General features: G+C 36.0%; 1 protein-coding gene across 4 annotated transcripts in view; it reads right to left on the bottom strand.

Annotated features, from left to right (window-relative positions):
- Positions 1 to 13,972, bottom strand: part of Grm5 (glutamate receptor, metabotropic 5) — a 551,083-nt gene that overhangs the window by 522,145 nt on the left and 14,966 nt on the right. For 3 of the 4 annotated variants that reach the window (XM_011241643.3, NM_001143834.1, NM_001081414.2), the window contains one exon: positions 9,718 to 10,573. In XM_011241643.3, coding sequence (XP_011239945.1) covers positions 9,718 to 10,375 — 658 coding nt within the window. In that variant the 5' untranslated portion in view covers positions 10,376 to 10,573. Of the gene's footprint in view, positions 1 to 9,717; positions 10,574 to 13,972 lie in introns of those variants that run through there. The other variant, XM_006507184.4, reaches the window with a different exon arrangement.

The following is a 13,972-nucleotide window of genomic DNA, read 5'->3' as shown; positions in this document are numbered from 1 at the left end:
AGTCTTCAGGTTCCTTACTCAAAAGTAACCTCTGTAACTAATGGTAAAATATTAATAACCTAGAATCTGATAAACTAATTGTTACTCTTCACAGATCTGACATTTATATGCCTCTTGTAAAAGAAACACTGAACTTTCAGAATATTCAAATTCTCAATAACATTGCTCTTATGAGATAGGAAATAACATTTGGCTAGGGGAAACACATGCTTTCATTTCTCAAACATTAATTCTCTTCATGCTAATTACCCAAGAAACACACAGGTGATCCTCAGATATAGGAGGTATGTGAATGATTAGTACTGTAGCAGTGTGCACATTTTCACAAAATTAGAGGAATTATTTGTGAGTGTTGACAGAACAGTGCAGTTTTATCCTTCCTGAACTTAGTCATGTGGGCCTGGAGAAGTTGGGGATGGCATTCTTGAATCTTCGGTGATGATAAAGGTTAGTGATGCCTAGGAAATTGCTGGGATCTCATTTTTGGCACATATCCTTTATGAGTTAGGCAAAATACAAACCAATAGTTAAATAGTCTGAAATACCCTACAAACAGAGAAGACATTACCCATGCAACAGTTAGAAATGAATTCTATGTTGAACCACAGATAAACAATAATAATTCCACCATCGGCTACTGCCTAATGAAAATGATAAAATCAACATTCAACTAACACTTTTTTCCATTCTAATGGCCTATTAAACTCACAATAGTTTGCAATTCTGAATCATTATTACCATCCTCTTAAAGTTTGTCAGAACTTTTAACAATTTCAACTGCTAGATGATAAAATAGAAATGGTTCAGTGTGATTCAAGGAGTCTTAGGCACGTCTATATCTCACCAAATGGTAAAACACTGTGCTCTTCAGGACAGCCCTTGAGCCTGTGAAAAAGAACCCTGAAAACATGAAAAAATATATAGTTTCTCAACTATGCAAAATATAAGGATGCAATATGATTGTATAAGATCTAAAAGAAGAGAGGCAGCTGCACTATGAGCAATCTTGTAAGTAAGATAAAGAGAAGCAGATACAAAAGCAGGCAGATTCCTTAGTTCCAGTCAGCCTGAGACAGATTGAATTTAGTTTGATGTGTGATTGGAATGGGATTCCACCCAGATATTTTCAATGTCTGTGCTTGCTATCTTATCATAAGAGTAGAAGGGCTAAGGTCATGGAATACTGATTCCTGAGATGGTCAAGAGGGGAATATGGAATACTGACTTAGAAGTCAACTGAATTGACATCTAAGTACTAAACTGGGCTTTTAGTCTGCATGAGATGATCCAGCTATAACACTTCTTCCTTTAGAATTTCCTTTTTCTAGTGAAAGCTGAGCTATCTGGAGATCTCTGGAAATTGAACACAGTTCTTCAAGATGTTTTCTAACATGATTTCTGATTTTGGTCAGAAATTTCATGAAGAGTGAACCCAGATCTTTTAGAATTTTTCATAGCTCTTTTAGAATTTTTTCTAACAGGACTTCTGACCTTAGTCAGAAATTCAAAGAATTACTTAGAGAGCTAACATTTAGAATATTTTCTAGCAACTATCCAGAGAAGGCTGCATGAAGAGCAAACAGCTTTTTAAAGAATATTTTCTGGCTTTCTGATTTTGACCGAAAAACCCAAGAATTACTTTTAGAATTTCTCTAACAGAATTCCTGACTTGGTCAGAAGATCTAAGAATTTTTTATTGAAGCTTTTCTAACTTTGGTCCAAAAACACATGAGCTCTCTGGAGAGCTTTTAGATTTTTTTACTAGCAAAGGGAGCTGTCTCAACCAGAGAGAGCTGTCTCAAAGCTAGCTGTCTCAATCAGAGATTATTTTTCATAGAGCCAAAAAAAGGCTGTCTCTCTGAACACACAGAGAACAATCTGAATAGCTGTTTCAAGCAGACCACAGAGCCAAAAGCACTACAAAGAGCTGTTTAGGGAGCCATCTCCAGCAAATCATAGGCAGAAAGTTTAGAACCACAATTTAACTTAGTCATTTGTTTCATAGCTCTCAACCACCCCTTCTCTAAGGAACCCCAACCTAGCTGAGGCTGGTGCTTTGCACTGATGGGTAAGAAATATGGAACATTCTCAAGTCATAAAGGATAAACACTCATCACACGTTTAAAAAAAAAAAGAATAACAAAATGAATCTAAAGCTCAGTATGTCAAGTAAAGTAAGCCTGACAAGTAAAGACAAATACCATCCTTTCCCTCCCATGCATGTATGTAAGTAATAAATAATTGACCTAAAAATAAACAGTCATGGCTAGATGTTGTAACTAGGGTACAGAGATAGAATAAAGGGATTGGTTAGGGTTTTTCAGCATCCACTGCTTGGATATACGAATATCACATTTAATCCAAATTAACATATACAATTAACTTGTTGCTAAATGTTTTTTTTAAATGTTTAACTAAACATACTATGAATTGCACAGTGAAAATCTTTAAACCAAATATCTATTATTGTTATTTGTTTACATAATTATCAGAAAGCTGTATCACAAATCCAGGTGCTGCACTGCAGTGTCTAAGCTAACTTAAAGATGTTCTAGTGATTCTGTCCTACCAGGAAAACCTATTGATACATTTTCCCCTAGAGCATTGCTGACATTTTTTAGAACAAATTAGCATCTTCATATCATTAAACAGGAATAAGAACCAGTGAAAACTAAAACAATAAAAAAGTGAAGCATAAACAGTATTTCACAATTAGTCAAGGCAGATACTTTGCCACCTTGTTTTTTATTTAAAAAAAGCAAAACTGTGAAAATTACAAGTGCTAGCTATTTATCCACATGCCGGTATGTTATGAGTGCATACCAAGTAGATTGTTCAATCTGCTTACAGATTGAAGGAAAATAATTCAGGGAAAAGTGGCTGGATACAAAAACGTACTCAAAAAATCAGTAGCCTTCTTATATACAAAATGCCCTTCACAGTAGTTACAAATAATATAAAATACCTTGGTATAACTCTAACCAAGCAAATGAAAGACCTCCAAGACTTTGAAGAAAGAAGTTGAAGAAAATGGAAGGATCTCCCGTGCTCATGGATTGGTAGCATTAACATACTAAAAGGGCAATCTACAGATTCCAACAGATAAGAAAAGCAATGTACAGATTCAACACATTCCCCATCAAAATTCCAATGCAATTCTTTATAGACTTTGAAAAATAAAATACCCAACTTCTCAAGGAAAACCAATAGCTAAAACAATGCTGTATAACAAAAGACCTTCAAGTATCACCATTCCTGATTTCAATCTGTATTACAGAGCAATAGTAATAAAGGTTGCATGAGATGATTGGCATTGGCATAAAAACAAACAGCTTAATCGATGCAATCAAACTGAAGACCAAGAAGTAAAACCACAAAATATGGACACTTGATTTTTGTTTTTTACACAGAAGCCAAAATTATAGTGGAAAAAAGAAAGCATCTTCAACAAACAGTGCTGGTCTAAGTTGACGTCTCTGTGTAGAAAAATGTAAATACAGCCATACCTATCACCCTGCACAAAACTTAAGTCCAAGTGGATCAAAGACCTCAACATAAAACCAGATAAACTAAATCTGAAAGAAGAAAAACTGTGGAATAGTCTTGAACACATTGGCAGAGGAGAAAATTTCTAGGTAAATGGAATCTCATGAAACTAAAATACATTTATAAAGCAAATGACACTCTTAATAGGACAAAGTTGCAGCCTACAAAATAGAACAAGATCATTACCAACCCTACATCTAAGAGAGAGCTGATGTCTAAAACATATAAAGAACTCAAGAAAAGAGACATCAACTAACCAAATACCCAATTCATTCCTCTAGGGCAATCTCTAATAGCTATGAAAAAGTTAAAGAAATGTTCATTGTCTTTAGTCAGGGAAATGTAAATCAAAATGACTAAGATTCCATCTTATACCTGTCAGAATGACTAAAATCAAAAACTCAAGTGAGAGCACATGCAGGCAAGGATATGGAACAAGAGGAACACTCCTCCATTGCCAGTAGGAGTGCCAACTTGTACAAAAACATTGGAAATCAATTTGGTGGTTTCTCAGAAAACTGGGAAAAATTCTACCTCAAGAACCAGCTAAACCACTACTAGGTATATACTCAAAGGATGTCCTAACATATCCCCCAGGACACTTGCTAAACTATGTTCACAGCAGCTTTATTCCTAATAGCCAGGAAACTGAAAACAGTCTAGATTTCTGTCAATAAAAGGATAAAGATAATGTGGTGCATTTTCACAGTGAAAATCACACCATGAAAAGATCATCCTGGGGAAGGTAACCCAGACCCTGAATGACAAACATGGTATGGACTCACAAGTGAATATTAATCATACAGTATAGGATAACTATGCTAACATCTCCGGACTCAAAGACACTATGTAACAAGGAGGGCTCAGGGGAGGATGCTTGAACCTCTCTGAGAAAGAGAAATAAAGCATACATTATGGGTGGAGGAAGGGAGCAATCAAGGTTGGGCTGGAGGGGCTATGGTAAGAATTGAAGGGTTATAGTCTGGAAAGAATGAAGGGAGAACTGGGAAAGAGAATTGGAATGGGAGATGAAGGATCTCTGGGACAAGCTAGAAACTTAGGATGATGGAAACTCCCAGGAATCTATGGGAGTGAGCCTAGATAAGGCTGTTAGTAATAGGGGATAGGGAACATGAAGTGACTGCCTCCTGTAACCAGGCAAAACTTCCACTGGATGGATGAGGACACCAACTCACCCATAAAACCTTTGATACACAATTTGCCCTACCTACAATATGTACAGAGATAATATTGGAGCAGAAATTGAAGGAATAGCCACACAATGACTGGCGAAACTTGAAACCTGTAAAAGAGAAAAGATCCCACTTTGGTAGCAGAATTTTAATCCAGCAACAAAGCTGCTCTGATCACATCTAAAGACTTTCTAGGTCTTTTTTATTCATCTGAAATGCAGACCTGCCCTTAGTACAGACTTTGAATCCATCTGGCTAGAATCATTTAGTACACACCTATAATCAGACAAAGTCTCTAATCAGAAAAAGATTTGACAGAATGAGTCAGAGATAGAATACACTCAGTTCTCAGAAGAAAGGCTATTCAAGATCAGTTGATGGAGAATCAGTTCTGTTCAGTTAGTTGAGTTCACACTATTTGTTAGTGACTTGGGGGTTGTATCTGTTGGAAGTCAATGTAATGAGTGGAGTGCAGTGCGTTGAGTTCATTAGTGAGTCCCGTGCAGGTCAGCAAAGGCAGTTGAAGTCAGAGAATAAGAAGGAGTCAGGCAATTAGAACTAATTGCCAGAGTTAATTTGAGACTAAGCAGGGTAATTCAGTGAGAAGCTGAGAGAAACCAGATAGAATCAGTCAGCTTGGAGAGGTGTTTGGGTGTGAACAGTTTAGAAAGCCAGAGTTCAGAAAGAACTAGAAAGGATAAGCTTATTTAGCAGTAATCCTCCAAGATGACAATTACATTTGGTGAATAAAAGTACTTCTACACAGTCCTGACACTATTAATGATAGTCTGCTTTATTTGCAGACAGAAGTCTAGCATAACTGTCATGTTAGTCTTCACTCAGGAGCTGATGGAAGCATATGCAAAGACCCAGAGACAAACATTAGGCAGAGCTTCAGGAATCAGAGCTTATGGATAAGGGGGAGGAAGAGTTGAAGGAGCCAGGGGGTCAAGGACATCACAAGAAAACCTACAGAATAAACTAAGCTAGGCCCATAGGGGCTCACAAAGACTGAACCATTGAACAGAGAGCATTCATGGTATGAACCTAATTGCAGCACACATACAAACACACACATAACTCTGCTGCATGCCTTTGGATCCCTTTCCTCTAATTAGACTGCCTAATCTACCATCAGTCAGAGAAGTTGCATCTAGTACTACTGCAACTTGGTATATAAAGGCACCTACCTATGGGAAACTTCCCCTTCTCTTAAGAGAAAAGGAATATGGGACAGGGGAAGGAGAGGTAAAATAGAAGAACTGGGAGGAAAAGAGAGAGGGGAGACTGTAATCAAGACATAAAGTAAATAAATTCATTACTTAATACAAATTTAATGTTAGTCTTTAATTGGGTCTACCAATGAAATCAATCTGTCACAGCCTGAAAAGAGCAAGCACCATCCATTCTGTGTCATATGCACACATGTGCCTGCCTAAGTTTACAAAAGTATTGAAGTAAAAGACTTTTCAAAGTCTCTCAGAGCACAATGGGAACTGATTGGACTGACTCATTTAAGAAGAGTGACATTTCTCTCCTGACTCACAGCATCTTCTTTTCTTCTCTAGCTCTGAAGGACTAGTTTGTCTTGCCTTTCAAGAATATTGTCTTTGTCCTTTGTTCACTTGGTCTGTATTATAAATTCCATTGCCTAGAAATTCTGGGTGTAGTTTTTTTAAATATTGTAAATCACTGGAAATATTAATTCCTTTGTTTTATAGGCAGTATAAATCACAGGAAATGCAAGTACAATCACTTAACATTAATCTGAATCCATGGTCTTCTGTACTTCTTCTGAAAGCATGGATAACATTTTCTAGAGGGAACATTTTGTGATCATTGCCAAAGAATTCTGTGATACAGAACAATCATTTTTAAGTGGAAAGTAACTTGATAATTTGAAGACAAGGTGCTTTAGAAAATTGGAGTTAACTTTTTATAATTGATAGATCCCTAAAAGCATTTGGAAGATTCAATATTTAAAAAAAAAAGAAAAAAGAGCATAGTAAACTAAACAAAGGGGAGAGTTATAAGATTACCAGAATAAATGCAGGGGTCTGGAGTGTGATCTGGAACTAGAGGGAATTATCCCAAACTACTGAGAGATGGAAATAGAGATGCATACAGAGATGGTTATAGGTAGATAGATGACATGTGGATAGATGAGTATACATGTCAGCAGATAGGTAGAATAGAGCAGGAACTGACATTTTCATTTTATGTGAAATCTCACAGAAGTTTTCTGTGGAGCCATGTAAAATAACTACAGACATCACACTGGGACTTTCCACACAATCCCATATTAGTGTATCTTATTTGTCTCAAGAACATTTTCAGATTGGATACTATTTTTCTTTGTGAACAACCATACTACTCCACTACTACATGAGTAAACTACAAGGAATCATGACAAATATACTCACTACTCAGAATCTTGTTTGTAATCAAAATTCATTCTGAAATCATCAGAAAAATATGCACATTATAAAATCTAATTCTTTAACATATATTCAAACCTACAGCCCCCAAGTCCTGTCTGTATTATACTATATTTTATCAATAGAAACTGAAAATCAAATATTATTATTCTCAATAATATGTCACAACAGGCTATTTAGATATCATAGAACATTAAATGATTATATACAAAATTTATTCATAAAAGTATATTTTTCATCCTATCATAGCCCCTTATTGACTTAGATTTCTTCTAAGAATAAGAATTTTTTAATTTTTGCTCTTTATGGTTAGTACTTCTATGAAAATGTAAGCAAGTGGTTCACATAGAATTCCAAATTTGAAGAACTGCACCTTGTTTTTCACTTAAAATTAGTTTAGAGATGATTTATGTCATTAGCAACACAGCATGCCATTCATTTTAATAGGTGTAAAACAATGTCTTTATGAATATATTATCATGTATTTTATTAGATTACTTATTTAGTATTATGGTGCCAATTTAGAAGAAAACAATAATTGAAGTTTGTAAAACGCAAAGGTAATAATTTGTTGTCCTAGGAGCATAACATTGAATTGCCCTCTTCTTCATGGTGTATAGACCTTACGTTTCAGAAACTTGAAGTGAAAGCCTACCTTCTAATTTATCATATCCTTGACTGAAACTCATCAATTCTTGAGTTTGAATTTTGTTTTTAAACAAGCATCAGTATTCTCTCTGTTAAAACTAGAACAACAAATTCTCCACCAGGCTTCCAACATCACAAGACAGAAGGTAGAGCTATCCTCAATCAATGTGCTTTAGAGACATTATTTGTAATTTTCTGTCACATTGAGTTATGGTTACATGTGCATTTGTGTATGCTTCATCCTCTTTGCCAGACTAAAAAATCCATAGAAGATTTTGATATATAGAACTATCCAAAGGACTTGCAAGTATTTGCTTTTAACAAATGCATGTTATGTGAGTGTATCCCCAGGGCATTAGAGCACTGGATCCTCTTAAATTATAATGGTACATAAAACTCTAAGTTAGTAGCTACATGTTATAGTTCTGGCTCTAAAATTACTATTAGATATATATAAATTAATTATTCAAACACATTAAAGATTTTACGTCTTAAAATAGGAATAAAATATCTAGACAGTCGCTAGATTGTTGTGAGAATCAAATGTTACTGAAATTTTTTATATCAGGATTATAGGAGAGAAAAGGAAATGTAAGATTAGCAGGGTTTGACTTGATAAAATATTATTTTGAAACAATTTGCAGTGGGCAAGACTCTGAAAGTAAAAAGAACATAATGTTCTACCAGAAAAGGAAAACTAAAAATCAAAGATTTCCCAGTCCAAGCATTTTACTTCTCAGACACATAAACAAATCTACAAATAAACTATCAATTTATAAATGAAAACTTCCAGAGATAGAGGGCTATCAATTAGTCTGGAAAACTAGTTTACTGCTTTTATTTGTACTGTTCTCTATATAATGAATGAGGAGCTGTACAGTGAAACGCATGCTATCATGTGACTTGATTACTGAAATCTGATACATGTTCATTGGATAAACTCTCCCAACTTAAAGGAAATCCCTCCAAATCAGTTCACTAATTTCTTAATAGCTAATCACCATACCCTGTATTGTATGGAAGTTTGTGCCCAACTAATGTTATCAAAAAATTTTAAGTCTTCTCTCTTCTAAGTGTTTCCATAAGACTTAAGAAGTATTTTCTGTCTTATTCAGTTATTCAGTATTCTATTGTGCTTAACATATGGAATTTGTTTCCTTGGGAAAACTGTTACCAGAAAGTTAAATCATGCAACTTTTATAGGTCAATACAAATGTATCACAACAGTCTCAGACAAACCAAAAGATTGAAAAGTCACATATTTGAAAGGATTTCAGGGTGCTGTTAGTAACAAAAAATAGTTACTTTATAAAGTATGGTTTATATATTTCCCTTTATTATAATACTTTTCATGTAGCAAAGCAATACATTTCAAAATGTTATATATTTTATTAAAATTATGTCCCAAATATATTCAATATAAGCATAAATTTAAATTGTTTTTCTTATTGCAGATTTGATTATGCATCCTATATAACAAATATTTTAACTCTACATTGTTTGATAATTCTCCATAACAACATACTAAGCTATATTCCTTACTGTGTATATTTATGTCTATCTCCTTTTGACTATCAAAAACAAAAGAAGATCGATGATAGAATATTAATGACATGAGCTGCTCACTGTAGTGCCAAAAATCCTGAAAAATACTTATAAATAAGTATCAAAAGCTGTTGTCAGCAGAATTTGAAATTGCACAATGCATATTAAAAATGTATCTTGCTATTTAACAAATTAATAGACACATAAATGGTTATATTAGTTTAAATATAATTAGCTTTTATCATTCTGATGAAAATAAAGCATATCAAAATACCTAAAATGGTGAGGAACATTTTAACCATGCAAAAGCTTAATATTTAGCCGAGAAGTTGGAAAGTATCACATACCTTCTGTGTGCACAGCTGAGACATAAGTCCAGTTGTATCTCTTCACTATGTCTACCATGGCTCGGGCTTGCTGGGCATCCGAAGGTACAACCCTCATGAAGTACTTGAATAGAGTCTTGTCACTCAAATCCATGCTAGTTGCAGAGTAAGCAATCTGAGGTATGTTGAAAAGCTGGAGCAAGTTCTGAACTTGAATGGCCACAGAACTCGAGCCAGGCCCAATGACTCCCACTATGGGTTTCTTGGAGCGGAAGGAAGAAGAGCCATCTACACAGCGTACCAAGCCTTCTTCCTCTTCCGAAGAGATGAGGGAATCCCTTATAAACTCAATGCTTTGCTCTAGGGCCACAGCAGAATGCCAGCAGGAATCTCTTATCTCACAGCCTAGTGTGATGTTGGGCAAGAGTGTGGGATCTGAATTGATCCTTTCCAAGGTATGCAGCATGGCTTCCACTCTCTGAATGCCATACTGCTCACGGACTGCCCCACACTTCCTCTCATGAACTTTGTCCACAGTTGGTTGGTGGTGGACCGAGAAGAGAGCTCCAATAATAATGTCACCTGGCATGTGAGCCACCACCCTCCTCTCACTGGACTGTGCACTTCCTCGTACATCTTCTTTCAGAAGTAGGACTGACAGAATCAACAGAAGGACCATTTTAGGAAAGGAATTCAAGCTAATAAAGACATCATGATGGAGGAAACTCAGATTTCCAATAGGTATAGTCAAATGATGTTCTGTGCTGAGTGGTGCATTAAGGAATTAGGCAGTAATTTAGAAATATTCTCTAAAAAATAACAAGGTCCCCAGAGAGTGTTGAGTTAGATGCATCCATATGATCAGAATATTCATAACCTGAAAATGAAATGAGAAGCATGAGTTTGAACAGTGTACATACTAGCTCTGGAACACTCCTAAGATTCATAATCATGAAGAAATAGTGTGACTAATATTATAGACAAAAATAAAGAACTGAAAAGTTTGGGGAATTTTTGTGCTTTGTTTTGTCACCAGGTGAAACAGTGTCTTAATCTTGACTGTTTTATATTGATTTGTTGTTGTTGTTGCTGTTGTTCATCTGGAGTACAGAAAAGCAAATGTGATATACAGCAGACATACCTGTGAAAGAGAGCTTCCTAGTATCCAAACTATTCCCTGAAATAAAAACACTGCAAACCTCACTGATAAGTGAATATTAGCCCAGAAACATAGAACACACAATATACAATTTGCAAAACACAAGAAAACCAAGAAGAGGGAAGAACAATGGGTGGATACTTCATTCCTCCTTAGAATATAGAACAAAATACCCATGAAAGGAGTTACAGAAACAAAGTTTGGAGCTAAGATGAAAGGATGGACTATCCAGAAACGACCCAACCTGGGGATGCATCTCATAATCAGCCACCAAACTCAGACACTATTTCATATGCCAGCAAGATTTTGCTGAAGGGACCCTGGTATAGCTGTCTTGTATGAGGCTATGCCAATGCCTGGCAAATACAGAAGTGGATGCTCACATTCATGTATAAGATGGATCACAGGGCCCCCAATGGAGAAACTAGAGAAAGCACCCAAGGAGCTGAAGGGGTCTACAACCCTATAGATGGAACAACAATATGAACTAACCAGTATCCCCTGAGAAATGCAAATCAAAACAACCCTGAGATTCCACCTCACACCAGTCAGAATGGCTAAGATCAAAAATTCAGGTGACAGCAGATGCTGGCGTGGATGTGGAGAAAGAGGAACACTCCTCCATTGTTGGTGGGATTGCAGGCTTGTACAACCACTCTGGAAATCAGTCTGGCGGTTCCTCAGAAAATTGGACATAGTACTACCGGAGGATTCAGCAATACCTCTCCTCGGTATTTATCCAGAAGATGCCCCAACTGGTAAGAAGGACACATGCTCCACTATATTCATAGCAGCCTTATTTATAATAGCCAGAAGCTGGAAAGAACCCAGATGCCCCTCAACAGAGGAATGGATACAGAAAATGTGGTACATCTACACAATGGAGTACTACTCAGCTATTAAAAAGAATGAATTTATGAAATTCCTAGCCAAATGGATGGACCTGGAGGGCATCATCCTGAGTGAGGTAACACATTCACAAAGGAACTCACACAATATGTACTCACTGATAAGTGGATATTAGCCCCAAACCTAGGATTCCCAAGATATAAGGTACAATTTGCTAAACACATGAAACTCAAGAAGAATGAAGACTGAAGTGTGGACACTATGCCCCTCCTTAGAATTGGGAACAAAACACCCATGGAAGGAGTTACAGAGACAAAGTTTGGAGCTGAGATGAAAGGATGGACCATGTAGAGACTGCCATATCCAGGGATCCACCCCATAATCAGCATCCAAATGCTGACACCATTGCATACCCTAGCAAGATTTTATTGAAAGGACCCAGATGTAGCTATCTCTTCTGAGACTATGCCGGGGCTTAGCAAACACAGAAGTGGATGCTCACAGTCAGCTAATGGATGGATCACAGGGCTCCCAATGGAGGAGCTAGAGAAAGAACCCAAGGAGCTAAAGGGATCTGCAACCCTATAGGTGGAACAACATTATGAACTAACCAGTACCCCGGAGCTCTTGACTCTAGCTGCATATGTATCAAAAGATGGCCTAATCGGCCATCACTGGAAAGAGAGGCCCATTGGACACGTAAAGTTTGTATGCCCCAGTACAGGGGAACGCCAGGGCCAAAAAGGGGGAGTGGGTGTGTAGGGGAGTGGGGGTGGGTGGGTATGGGGGACTTTTGGTATAGCATTGGAAATGTAAATGAGCTAAATACCTAATAAAAAATGGAAAAAAAAGTATGTAGCAGATTAATAGTTGTTTTCTTTCATTGGATTTACTTTGAATGTCACCATCATGGCCAAACAAGAGTTTTAAATTGTTTGACAATTTAAATGATGAAAACCCAAGAATTACCTGTTAAACACAGGTAATATACATCTTCAGAAATTTCTGCCATTAATTTTCATCTTTAAAAAATATGATGGTTTTAGACTTCATCGGAATTTGAAAAACTGTACTTTAGACACATAATGAATATACCTTGAATTATATTTCTCACAATAGGTACTTTTATTACACTGTATCCTTCAGCTGTTTCCATAGCAACTGAGGAAGAACACTTTGCATAGTACCAAACATGAAAATTAAAATTTCACCAATAGCTACATGATCCAGAATAATGAGGTGCTTGCATACACAAGCTTCTTTTGTGAATCATGTGGATCATATTTTATAATTTAGCATTTTAGACAAAAGTGAAGGGAACAAAAGTGTTAGTTAATTTTCTCATGGTGAAATTGTCTGAACACTTTCAAAATGCCTGCTGAATCTCCTAAGATCAAAGACATGGAATCATTGTTTAGTCTTGTGGTCATTGAAGATTGATCATGAGAATAAGTAGGTAAATTCAGCAACAAAATATGGTTTGCTTTTATACTACAGTATGGGGCTAGAAATGACCTATCAAAAATATGAAGCTGAGCATTCAACCTAATTTTATAGAGTCGTTTTAGGAAGGTCATATATAATGAGATATTGTATATGTATTTAAGTATCTTATCTCTATTTTATACATGAAATTATTTGACTCTTTCAAACAAAATCTGCCTACTAGGTGGAAAATATGTGAAAATGTTGCACAATGGTACACATTAATTTTTTTGTTTTTGCTTTTGTTTTTGTTTTTCAAGACAGGGTTTCTCTGATAGCTGTGGCTGTCCTGGAACTCACTTTGTAGACCAGGCTGGCCTCGAACTCAGAAATCTGCCTGCCTCTGTCTCCCAAGTGCTATCATTGTCTTTTTTGAAGAAGTCATTATAACCCAATAACTCTCTATGTATGTTATATATAACATTATAAGGATATAATATATATGATTTTCTCTTGAGAATTGAATAATTAAGACTATAAATGGTATGTATGTTCCTGATATTCATAAACATTACAAATCAATATTCAAAATAATGGCATCTGTGAACACCAAATTAATTTTAAAAAGTTAAAAAGAAAAAATGAAAAGATATTCACATGGAAAGATGGCTAGGACATAAAGAATTTGAGGGATGGAGGCATAGCATTGGCTTTTAAAGCTAAAAAAGAGACAGACATTGTTGGGTCTCCTAATGTTTAAGGTGACATGCCACTGAAAGTCATCCTGCAGGCATAAGCAAATGATAGACAAATTTTTAACTATAGAATAATTCATGCAGCGGA

Source organism: Mus musculus, chromosome 7, assembly GCF_000001635.26.
Source record: "Mus musculus strain C57BL/6J chromosome 7, GRCm38.p6 C57BL/6J".
In the NCBI taxonomy this organism is placed as follows: Eukaryota; Metazoa; Chordata; class Mammalia; order Rodentia; family Muridae; genus Mus; species Mus musculus.
The sequence above is the reverse complement of the archived record's forward strand: the minus strand, read 5'-3'. Positions and strand labels throughout refer to the sequence as shown.